Source organism: Nicotiana tabacum, chromosome 15 (genome assembly GCF_000715075.1).
Source record: "Nicotiana tabacum cultivar K326 chromosome 15, ASM71507v2, whole genome shotgun sequence".
Classification (NCBI taxonomy): Eukaryota; Viridiplantae; Streptophyta; class Magnoliopsida; order Solanales; family Solanaceae; genus Nicotiana; species Nicotiana tabacum.
The window spans coordinates 79,081,796-79,094,584 of record NC_134094.1 but is presented as its reverse complement, the minus strand read 5'-3'; the positions used below and the strand labels follow the sequence as shown (position 1 = coordinate 79,094,584).

The following is a 12,789-nucleotide window of genomic DNA, read 5'->3' as shown; positions in this document are numbered from 1 at the left end:
TGAAATAAGGAGAAAGGTGCACTGTTTTGAAAAAAATAAAAATCACTTAAATTAGAAAAGAAAGAAATGAAAAAAATAGTTGAATTGGTGTGAAAAAGTATTCCTTGATAGTGGTGGCTCTTGATGGAATTGCGCTTAAAGAAGTAAAGAGTTAATATACATTGATGTAAAGGTGGAGTTATGGTTTGACATAAGTGTGGGGTTTAAATATTAAAGTGTATAAATTAAAGTGCTTAGGGAGGTGTAGTCACTCTTATATCCAAATGTATCTTACCCGATCCGCAGCCTACATTACAACCAATTAAAATCCTACTTAATCCTAGACTGAATGAGCTCGATTAGTAGAGTAGTACACTACGGGCCAGCCTATGGTGCATCTTTTATTGCATATGAATGTTATTTTGGAGAGTGAGCGAATTATTTTCTATCTTGAATTCCTAATTGTTCTTAAATTTTTATTGTGTGTGGAACTACTCTTTTTTGTTGTGCGAGGGCACTTGATTCATGAATGAAAGGTAATGTCATTGACCTCTATGTTAGAGTAAGTGAGTGAGTTGTGAATAATACGTGGTACTTGTGAGTCAAATCTTGAGGTGAAGATGTTACACTCTTGTGCTTAGTCTATTTTAAAGATTCTTGGTGTGATGAGTTAGGAGAATTATTTTAAATGGCCGTGTCTATATAAAGTATAGTTTGATTACTCGAGGACGAGCAACATTTAAGTGTGGGGTAGTGATGTTTGGATATAATTCTATATTTTTAGTGCGTTACTTACTTTACATTTTGGTGTTTTAATGCTAAATTATACTATATTTGTGCTTAATTAAGTCTATTTTATGTATAGATACGTGAAAATAAAATTGAGAGCAAAATAGAGATTTTATGTGTATTTTATATACTATAAGAATGAATTATGATTATTTAATTAGTAGGTATTTAATTACAAAGGATGACAAAAAGAGACTATGCAAAGAATTGAAAAGTAGAAGAGAAAGAAACAGACACGTGAAATTGAAATGTCAGGCAGCACATTTGTAATTGAAGAAGCAGCAGGCGAGGCAAGGGACTTTGTGCGCTATAAAGCTGGCGTTGCAAGCTTTGTTGCTCGCTATGCGACGCGAGGACTAAAGCGAGGAGGAGCTCGCTACAGAGCTTGCGAGGCACAGTGTATAGCGACACAGTGTACAGCGAGAAGAGGCGTGTGTTTTGCCTCACGAGGCGAGGCCCGTAGCGAGCGTGTTCCGAATTTTTAAAGCCTATTTTATCTCTTATTTGATTTTGGACTTGGTTATTTCGTTTAGGTCTCTTTCTTACACATATAAATAGTCATTAAACTCAACGGGATTGTTAGCTAACCCATTAGAATATTCACTACAATTAAATTCGTCTTTAAGCTTGTCGTTATTTTCTTTAATCTCTTAATTTGTTACTCTAGATTAATTTTAGTAAAATATTCATACGTTAGGATTTGCTTGAATAGATTAATTGTTTGGTTTAATTTAGTTGATAGTTAATCACAAGTTCTTGTGGGTACGATATCTGGACTTACAATTCTATATTACTTGTCGACCACGTATACTTGCATGTGCGTTTGGGAGAAACAGTGAATATCCTGTTTAAAGTTTGTTTTAAGACTAACTATAATACTGATGTTTTGTGTTTAATGGTTGGAGTAGTTGTGTTTAAAGCAATTTTTTGAGACTAATGATAATTTACTTTAATTTATTTTATGGTTTATTAATATATTAATGTTACTTGATTCTAGTAAACAATTTATACAATCTGTTGAATGCTTCATTATATTAATATAATTAAAATCGGATCAATTATGGAGTAACAATTGCAAAAAAAAAAAAAGGTTTATATTCAATGATTAACGGTGGTTATAACCGCCGCTATTTAACCTATAATAATATTGTGTTATAAACTTGCGAGAGTTAACTAAACATATTGCAGGGGTTTTGACTGCCGCTAATTTTTTATAAATAGGTTCTTAAAAAGTCAAACTATCGAATTGCGGAGTTTAAACCGACGCTAAATACCCGCCGCTAACGGCGGTCTGCCCAAAAACCCCGCGAATTGATTTCTGGGGTTTTGGAAATTGTCGTAACAGCATATTGCAAAGGTTTTTAACCGCCGCAATATATAAATAAAATCTCCGCAAATTTAACGTTTTTTTGCAGTGGTGTATGATGACTTATAATTTTTAGAATGGTAACATTTATGATGAGTTTCTATAATTGATGTCTAAGTTGCAGCTCTATCTTCCACTTTATTGAAGCTTATAGCCTTAGTCATTTTCTTGTTAATAGGAGAGAATTATTTGTGACTGCCTCTCTGGATTCTACTAAAAGGTTCTTATATAGCATAGCAATAACAGTAGCCAAGGGTAGCAAAGAGACTTCTTTGCTCATCAACTATATATTTTTTACTGGATGAGGTCTCCAGTTCTGTTTAGGAGAGTAGTAGTTAGCAGGTCCACTTAATTGTTCCTGGAGTTGTTAATGCTTCTACTCCTGCTTTCTCTAGGTCTCTTGGAGTTGTTCAACTATTTTTACAATAGTTTCAAATTCTAGGAACTGTAATCCTTGTACATAACGCGATTACCTTGCACAGATGCTGGATCTTTTATTTCTTCCTTATCAAGAATTGTATTGGAAAATTTGAAAACTCCAAACAACCGGACAGTAAAACATATAGTCGCTTTTAAAATAATGGTCGAAAAAATATATATATTTTTTGTATATATATACATTATATATACTATATACAAAATTATACGTTTTTAATCGAATATAAATAGTTTATGGCGCGGGCTAAATGTGAAAAAAAAAAAAAAAAAAAAAAAAAACCTATTAATTAGCAGGTCAATGGGCCCGTGCTGACATCTTTAATAAACCTGACAAATAAAATAGAAATATAATATAAAGAACGGAAGAAAAATCATTTAATTTGAACTATTATAGTTTGTTTTGTCGCAAGTCCAACATCAATACTTTACACGTATTCGAACGTGGCACGAAATTCTTGATTTTGGACACCAACTACATACTAAAATTAAAAAACAATAGGGAAACCATGTCACGCGTCCAAAAATTCTACCTACTAGCATATCCATTTTTTTGTCGTTTTGCCTCATTTAAAAAATTGTTTGACTAATTAATATCTGTATTTCTAGTTCAAAAACATATTTTTGAGCGTTTTATCACTAGAAAATTGACAATTTTAATTATATTTTAGAGGTTAATTATCTATTGTTATTTGGAATTATCATTGGAAAAGTCCATAAAGTTGGAATTATCTATTATTATGGTTTGAATACTCGGCGGTGAATGATTCTGTAAAACTGGAGTGTATATAGTATTTATATTTTTTATTAGTGTGTATATAATAATTTATTGCCAAAGAAATTTCGTTTTAACTTCTAGGATCATTTTACAAAACTTAATGAAAAATTTAGAGAACGATATAACGATTAAGCAGAAAATGCAATAACAACAATAACAACAATCCAGTATAATCTCACTAATGGAATCTGGGGAGGGGAGAATAGTTTGTACGCAGACCTTACCCCTACCCTAGGGTAGAGAGACTGTTTCCGAAAGACCATCGGCTCCCTCCCTCCAAGAACTCCCCACCTTGCTTTTGGGGTGACTCGAACTCACAAATCCTTAATTGAAAGTGAAGGGTGCTCACCACTAGAACAACCCATTCTTGTCTGAAAATACAATTTCTGCAATATAAACTGCACATAATTAAATCAAGATAAAATAAGTACATTACTGTTACAACCATAGTTATCTAGAAAACTCCGTGCACGAGAAATACCCTCATCAAAAAGAGAGTTAGAATATCATAAAGAGAAATAGTGTGAAACCGGTACAAGTTCTTTGTCTCTTTGCCATTAATAAATATTCTTAATTAATGGAGTAAGTAATCTGTCAAAATGGCGTTACTTTCAATAGTAATTGATCTGACTAAGTTAATTACTTTGAGTAGTATAAATTGTAGGACTATGAACATATCAAAGAGGAAGAAATTCATTGATTAGAGCTGCGAATTAAGAAAAGAGTTTAACGATGGCTACGATCATTTACCCTGAAAACCCTTCTCCTGTTGCTGATGCAGAGGCTATTAGGAAGGCTTGTCAAGGTTATTATATATCTCATCAAACTTGTCACTCTTTCCTTTCATATTCTTCTTCTCTTTTTTGTTGGTAACAACATATGCTTGTTTCATCATCAATTGTATATGATACCTGTACATTATCTGTCAATGATTCGTTTACATAACTTAAATCCGTCTTATATTTCTTTTCCTTTTCACCGTTATCAAGTTTGAAGTGTTTTTTTTTTCTTATTGCGGATCGTCACTATCCAATGGTTTGTTTATTTGTTAGTTTCTACTGCAATTCTGTACCTTATGTTATGATATCTCTATTCAGAATATATGGTGTTTTTTGTAACTACAAAAGAAATTATGTCGCTAACAGAAAGAATTCATTGCTAATCTTATTTAATGATGGATTAACGATAAATTGTCAAAAGTTCCTATTAGTTACGGGCTTTTTCGCGACATATATATTAGCAATGAATATACTTCATAGCTACTTTTTTTTGTTTTGTTCTTTTTTGTAGTGATGTGCGACTCCCTCATATATATTTGCAGTTAGTATAGATATTTAAGAATGTGATATATATATATATATATATATATATATATATATATATATATATATATATATATATATATATAACTCAGCACCTTAATCTTGCAGTCTAACCCAATCTTTTTTTTTTTCCTTCAATAGCCTGATCATGCATTAACCATCCTCAGGTTATCCAGTTTTCCTTCTTTTCTTTTTCTTGTTTATTCTATTTTCGTGTCCCCCAATAGCTTCCACTCAATGGTCACTTTTATTTCTTGATTTTATATGCGTTGAACTATATCATTCCCCCACTCCCTCTCTTTTATGTTTTTTGGCTAAAGACGTTGAACAATTTTATTGAGGATGAATTGATTGGCCAAGTGCTCATTTGATAATTACAATGATCAAAACATGAAATTTGTAAGTGATTCAGGGAACAGTCATGCTATTATCTCTAAAAATAAATGGCATCCAAAAACGCAGACATGAGACATCATTTGTTATTTGACAATGTAATGATTGTGAAAGCAAATATTATTTCTTTTCCATGAGATCTGTATTGGGTGGTAAGTTAGTAGTAGTTTCCTTTTCTTTTTTTTTTTTTGGTTTCTTTTCTTTTTTATTTCTCTTAGTTGTCCGGTCGATTAATATTTAATTGGCCACTCTCTTTGGCAACTGTACAATTTATTTTTTCTTATCTTTGTTTTCCGTTTCTAACTCATTTTTTTATTATTTAAGATATATGTTTATAATTTTATTTTCCTTTGTTGTCACATTTTCTTATTACATTTTTCTCAAGTGGAATTTAGGTTGGGGAACAGATGAGAAGGCCATAATTTCAATATTTGGCCATAGAAATGCAACTCAAAAGAAGCTGATCAGACGAGCTTACGAGGAGTTGTACAATGAAGATCTTGTGAAGCGCCTTGAATCTGAGTTGTCTGGACACTTTGAGGTATCCTCTTGCAATTAGTTCTAATTATTTCATTTAAAAATTTGTAATTCTGAAGATTTATCTAGAACTAGATTAATTTGACATCGGGACATTTGGCTTAATTAAGTTTAGATGATACAAATAATATATGTGTGCGCACGATCTAAGGTCCCAACATTTGGTGGAAAATGTATGAATTGAAAATACTCCTTTCGTCCTGAAAAAAGAAAAGGGATGATCATTCGGAATTATAGGAAAGATGCATCAAATTTTTGTAGTAAACTTGGATTGATTTCTTAACTTTTTGAGAAATTCTATTAAGCAACTATAAGTAATGATTCTTAAATTTTAACGTACATAAAAACTGATAAAAAGTAGACAGTAAAAGTTGTGTAAGAATAAAAAATACTAATATTGGAAATTAGCACTCCTAATCTTTTTTCTTGGTAATACTTTTTGCCTCTGGTAAATATAACAATAGCTAAAAGAAGAAATACTGAAGTATTATCTCTGGAAACGACTTTCTTCTAAATTAAGTGCTATAAAATTTATACCATAGAAACACCTGATATAAATAAACCTAGTCCCCATCTTTGTTTTATTCTTTTAAACAAGATAAATACATGCAAAAAGATTCTTTCTTTCTGCAGTCATTCAGACTAAATGATGTTATTGTTTCCAGAGGCGGACCTATGTGTTATAGTGAGGGATCACCGGACATCGTAAGTTTTGGCAGGCAGAAATCTTGTATATGTATATACCTTGAAAATGGTTAATTTAAATCATTTGGTACCCTGAACACTAAAAGCCTTTAGGGGAAACTGGTTGAGCAGAATACTATGCCTCCATCGCGTAAAAATCCTGAATCCGGCTCTTATTGTTTGCTTGACATTGAATTTTTCTAACAACTTTTTTTGCTCATTTTTCTTCTATGCCGGCAATGAGAAGTCTTGGTTATTTTTCTATGCCTTGAATTTTCAATAACAACTTCCTTGAGACGTTTCATTTTAGCTAACACAATAATATTTCTAAACTTTTCTGATACATCTAATGGCAATACGTCGTTAACTGTTCTTTAAGTCCTTTTTCCCCTTTCAATCATTTTGGACGGAATCCTTCTGTTGTATGATTGATCACTTCCAACTCATTAATATTATCTTTTTTTTAATTAAGTTATTTACAGTCATTATGTGAAAAATTTGCACCATCAGTAAAATTTTACCAAAGATTACTTACCGTTTTTTTATAGGTCACTAATCTATAGGATCAGTACTTAATTGGTAGTTCTAGTTATTTTTAAAGTAATTTAATTGTGTAAATATTTGTAACACGGATTGTGAAAAAAACTTGAGCTCTTTTTGTATTTCATCTGTTTATAATCTATCTAATGTTGCAGAAAGCAGTATACAGATGGATTCTAGATCCAGAAGACAGAGATGCAGTAATATTGCACGTTGCAATAAAAGAGACACCAATTCCAGATTACCGTGTGATTATTGAGTACTCATGCATCTATTCCCCTGAAGAGTTGTTGGCTGTAAAGCGTGCCTATCAAGCTCGCTACAAGCGTTCTGTGGAGGAAGATTTAGCTGAGCATTCTGCTGGTGAACTTCGAAAGGCATGTTTATCAAATACTCCACTATACTTTTATTTCGTTGGTTACTTATACGACGCCGCGGGTGTCAAATTTAACCATAAAAATTCACTTTCACCTGTTTGCTGCGTATAAATTTATTACTATTGGGTAATATTTGGGGTAGTCCAAATTAATTCATCAAAAAGTTGGGAACAATTTGGCTTGCATAATAGTCCCAATTGACCCCATATAAAAATTTATGAAGAATAGAAAAGTACATATTTTTTTTGAGGTTTGATTTGTTTGATACAGTTATGATGAATTTTTTTTTAAAAAAGATTTTGTTTTAATTAAACAAATTATCAAAAACAAACAAAAAAAAAGTAATTTTGAGTGAAGGGATTGAGTTATGGCTGGTATAACTCAAATTGACCTGTCCGTCTTCACCCAAACGAATATTATGCGAGTTATTACTCAAATTATTTGTTGATTTGATCTGTTTTAACCCATCAGAATATTGTCCTACGTTCCATTTAACACTTCTAATGTTATCTAATTTTGATTCTCGAAATGCTTACTTACTAAACTAGGTACTAAGAAAGGTAGTCCAAGTTTGTTTCAGTGCGCCCTGACCAACAAATGGGTAGGCAATATGTTGGAGGGGTCCAAATATTTTGGGAACGTTTTGCAAGAGGCACTCTAAATGAAGAAGCTAATGTTCAACTTACATTGTGGCGTGTAACTTAAATTGTGACATCAGCTACTAGATTGCCCTTAGAACAGCTAATTTGATCTATTAATCAAGTAGTATATTGTACTAGTTATGTCCCAAGTGGGTGAATGTTTTAGAGGAATGGAGAAAAAACTATTTCCAACAATAAAGCTTCCCTATATTTAATTGCAGAATAGAGATGGTACTTAAAAGATTAAAAGGAAAATCAAACCAATGAAAATATTCATATGGAGCTTCCAGTTTTTATACTTGTGTAGAGTTTTACTTCTGCGTTGGCCTTTAATATGTTACTAACAATAGTAATAGTAGTAGTAAATATGGCCATAATCAAAATTTAAAGTACATTTTATTACATTTTAATGATACCGGTCTACTAATGCCTAGAGGTGAAGTATGTGATCCTCATAAACATTTCATTGAAAGATAACCATTTGGTTCCTTCTCCTTTAATATAAGGTAAGGCTGCGTATAATAGATCCTTGTGGTCCGATCTTTTTTCGGATTCCGCGTATAGCGGGAGCTTAGTACACCGGGCTGCCCTTTTACTGATTTTTTTTTCTTTTTTCGAAACAGCTTTTGGTTGCCCTAGTGGGCATATACAGGTATGCTGGTGAAGACATAAATGCAAGAGTAGCCAACACCGAGGCCGACATCCTTCACAGTGCAATAAGTAACAAGGAATTCAATAATGAAGAAATTGTTAGAATCATTTCTACAAGGAGCATCCCTCAACTCATAGCAACTCTCAACCGCTACAAGGATGATTATGGCTCTTCAATTACCAAGGTAACAAAATTGTACAAAAATTGGAGTTGTGACTGTTTCTAAAACTAATTTATTTACGATTTACTTACAGTTTACAACACTTAAGTAACAAAAACACAATATACATCATGAACTATTTTACATACTAAGTACGAGTAATAACTTCTTTAATATACGCACTCCCTTCGTCTCAAATTATTTGTTCTATTTGTCTTTTACACGCCCTTTAAAAAAATATTAAATAGGACAGGTTTTTTACTATTTTACCCTCATTTATGTCTTAAAATATAATTTCTCTTCATTTAATATTTACTCATAATTGAGATATTTGTAGTCTTCAAGAACAATATATTAATATTAAGGGTAAAATAAAAAAATATAATTAATTTAGTCTTGAACTTTTAAAATAACAAATAATTTGAGACAATTATTTCTAGAAATTATGACAGAAAATTTGAGACGGAGTGAGTAACATTTTTCAAGATTTATTCTCGAATATTGTGAAATCTTTTTAACATACAACGTCACTCTTGTCACGGAAAATTTACAAGTTACACTTGGTTCTACTTTTATAGAAAGCTCCTTGTATTCCAAAAGACAAGGAGCCCGTTTAGATTAGCTGATCGTAAATAGTTGATAAGTTTGAAGTGGTGAAAAGTATTTTTAAGTGTTGAAACTGATTTTTTAAATAAGTATTTACGTGTTTGGATAGACGTGCTGAAACTGATAATAAGCAGTTGATGTGTTTGGTAAAAAAACTGATAAATAATTCTTTTATTAAAATGACTAAAATATCCTTAAAAACTTTACAAAAGATTATAAATTAAAAAGTTTTTTTGTAAATAAAAAGATGAACAACGAATATGGAATGAAAACAAAGTTAGAAAATTTATTTTGGGAAAAATATTTTGTGAATTAGAAAATATTATTAAGGATAAACTAGTAAAAGTCTTGGTCAAACTAAAAGTGCTTATAAACTAAAAAAATCATAAGTTGGGGGTGACCAACTTATGACTTACGACTGATTTTGGCTTATAAACACTTTAGATATTTACCAAACACGTAGATAAGTCAAAAAGTGCTTATAAGCCAGTTTGACCAGCTTATAAGCTTAGCCAAACACCCTCAACGTATTTCACTCTCACTACTATAATCTGAAGAGAAAAACGAAACAAGAAAGAGTTTAACTTAAAAGGGCTTGTCTAATTAAAATATTGTTTCCTCCAATATATATACTACTCTCTCCTTTTTAATTTATATGAACTTATTTGACTAGTCACAAAATTTAAAAGAGAAATGAAGACTTTTAAAACTTGTGTTCTTAATTGTGGCTATAATTCTCTTAAAACTTGTGGTGTTAAATATGTCAGAGTATCTATGTGATTATAAAAGCTTCTTATTGAGGGTAAAATTGAAAGTTTAAGTTAAACATTTCAAAATTTAGAAAGTGATCATTATTTTAAATGACCAAAATAAAATTAGGTTCACATAAACTAGAACAAACGGGGTATAAATTATAAATTGCAACAATCAGACCAGGGGGAAATGGAATTCAACAACGGAATTATTGGAAAAGTAAAAATGATCATCAACATAAACTGTTAACGTCGGCTTTTAACAGAATTTGGTCTTTTAGCTGAGTATATTACTGGTTAATTTCTTAAATTTTTCCTACTTTCCCTTTCAGCACTTGAGGGATGATGCAAATGCAGCTAAGGAATACCTAGTAGCACTGCGTACAACAATCCGATGCATTAGTGACCCCCAGAAATACTATGAAAAGGTAAGTAATTACCGAAGCTGTCATTTTTAAAGAAGGCGGCTATGAATAATTAATACTTTATAAGACACTCGCCAGTAAATTTCTATGTTGTTTCAAATAGTATCTTTAAAATTTTGTAACAAAGATTGTTTATTTCTATGTTTATTTCAAATTAGCCGTTTGAACATCCTCCGGAAAAAGTTGGGAAAAGTTTTTAGGTAAAAAAAGGATTATGTATATAAAAGGAAAACTTAGTTTTTCTTTATTGAAGTTGTATTAGTATTTTGTGGGTGGATGAAGAACATTTCTTTGCAAGCACACTCTTAAACCATTTCTCAAGAAAACACGACTAGTTTTATTTTTATTCCCTTTTTAAAAAAGACTTTTAGCAAAAACTTGAAAAAAATGTCTTGAAAACCTTTTCTATGATTGAAAACTTACAAATACCAGACGCTAATGTTACCAAAGTTGCAACATAATTGCCTAACATTCCTATAAGAAAAACATAGGATGTGACGTCTTAAGAACAAAAACAGGGTTTCATACTTTTGGATCACCGCGGAGCCAGAATTTTCATCTAGGGATGTCAAATTATAAAAAATTAGATATACATCGAAAAGTCAAGGGAAGTTAACATATAATAAATATACATAGAACAAAAAATTATCTAGCAGTACAGTGTAATTTTTCGGCGCCACAACCCCTTGATTGAATGTGGCTCCACCTATGCACCTTACAATAACAATCTACGGTAATAGTGTAGAGTCCTGAAACCGCTGTGATCCCTATCCCGCACCTGCGGATCTATAGAAGGTTCAGTGGATTCAAATTAATGTTTTCAACTCGATCAGATTGTGAATACATATATGAAAAGCGGTTGAATTAAATGTAAACATATACTAAAAATTAAATTGGTCAGTTTAGTAGGTATTGTGGATTCAATTTCGTGTGAAGTCTGTAAAATTGACCTGCAGGTAATCCGGTATGCCATTAACGAGTCTGGGACTGATGAAGAGTCAGTGACAAGAGTGATAGTTACAAGGGCAGAGAAGGACTTGAAGGATATCAAGGAGCTTTACTACAAGAGAAACAGTGTCACTCTTGATCATGCACTCTCCAAGCACACTTCTGGAGATTACAAGGCTTTCCTTCTCGCTCTTTTGGGAAATGATAACTAATTCATATTAAAAAATTGTCTTTCTGTTTTCTGAGTTTTAAGGTTGGTCTGGTTTGAGTTTGTCGATCCAAAGAACAAAATGACTTCGTTGTTGCTATTTTGTTTTTCTTAATGTTGTTTTGTGTTACCAAGTACTACTATTTTTGGTTGCTATCAATATTCTTTTCCGTCGAGATTCAAGGGCCTACTTGGTACGTATTCATCAATGAGTTTCTGATCAATTTAATACGAAAAGCAAATTTGTGAAATAGAGAATAAACTAACATGAACCCTATACAGCAAAAAAATGGGGTATAATTTGAGAGTACAAGAGGATCTTTTTCTTTTTGTATCCTAAGTAATTGACTAGTTTACTAATTAGTCGACTCAAGATAAGAACATAATATAAATATGACAGAAATAAAAAGCAGGAATTAAAGACACCAAGATTTTTATACTGGTTAGATTCAATGTGAATCTTACGTCCAGTCTCCTTGGGTTGCAAGGGTGTTCTCTTTCTGTATTTGAAGTTTCTCGATACAAGAGAGTTGATGTAACTTTACACCAACAGCTTAATCACTATGTTACTTCTTGCTTCTTGATACAATGTCTCACAAGTGTTTTTTTCTCTTTCTTCTCTCACTAGTTACACAATATATCTATAGTGAACTACAATGCTTGTTTGGAGTAGAACAAAAAGAATGATAGTGGTTTGTTCAAAGTATGTGTTGCTCCCTTGACATAATTCATTTTATACTTGAGCTTTTTGGCTTTGCGAATCATTGGCAGACCGTTGAAGGATTTGCAGTCCCAAAGGAATTGATCTTCGGAATTGAATCTATTATGATTCATTTCAAATAAGTACAGAGCTTTCCATAGATGATCCATGACTGCCGGTCGTTTACTTTTTCATACAGGGATTTGTCATAAGTTCTCCTTAAGTTGTTCCTTGATTCATGGGATTGATAGCCTTCTTTTTTCGACGAATATCTTCAGCAATCAGTGCATTGGAAAATCTTGGTCCTTCCTTCATTGTATCAATCTTCCTAGTTGTCATATTGCTTCAATCATTAATCTTTCTTACTTGCTTCCGTTGACGGATATTCGCCTTGATTCTTTTACTCCTTCCTTTCTTGACTTCTTCCATACTTCAATGATAGATTTGCTCGAATCCTTCTTTTTATCTCTCGTGATCCGCCACCATAGTATTATGTT

The 12,789-nt window shown here is 31.9% G+C and overlaps 1 protein-coding gene across 1 annotated transcript; it reads left to right on the top strand.

Annotated features, from left to right (window-relative positions):
* The first annotated feature begins 3,994 nt into the window (after window positions 1-3,994).
* Window positions 3,995-11,768, top strand: LOC107830488 (annexin-like protein RJ4). The gene is made up of 6 exons (XM_016658057.2): window positions 3,995-4,152; window positions 5,458-5,603; window positions 6,979-7,200; window positions 8,465-8,677; window positions 10,344-10,439; window positions 11,393-11,768. Exons 1-6 carry the CDS (start codon window positions 4,080-4,082, stop codon window positions 11,594-11,596), a joined length of 954 nt encoding a protein of 317 aa, XP_016513543.1. The 5' UTR covers window positions 3,995-4,079; the 3' UTR covers window positions 11,597-11,768.
* The last annotated feature ends 1,021 nt before the right edge of the window (window positions 11,769-12,789 follow it).

Coding starts and splice junctions, on each gene's coding strand:
- LOC107830488 (XM_016658057.2), top strand. CDS start 4,080: ATGGCTACGATCATTTACCCTGAAAACCCTTCTCCTGTTGCTGATGCA. Junction 4,153..5,457: donor TATTAGGAAGGCTTGTCAAG/GTTATTATATAT, acceptor AGTGGAATTTAG/GTTGGGGAACAGATGAGAAG. Junction 10,440..11,392: donor CCCAGAAATACTATGAAAAG/GTAAGTAATTAC, acceptor ATTGACCTGCAG/GTAATCCGGTATGCCATTAA.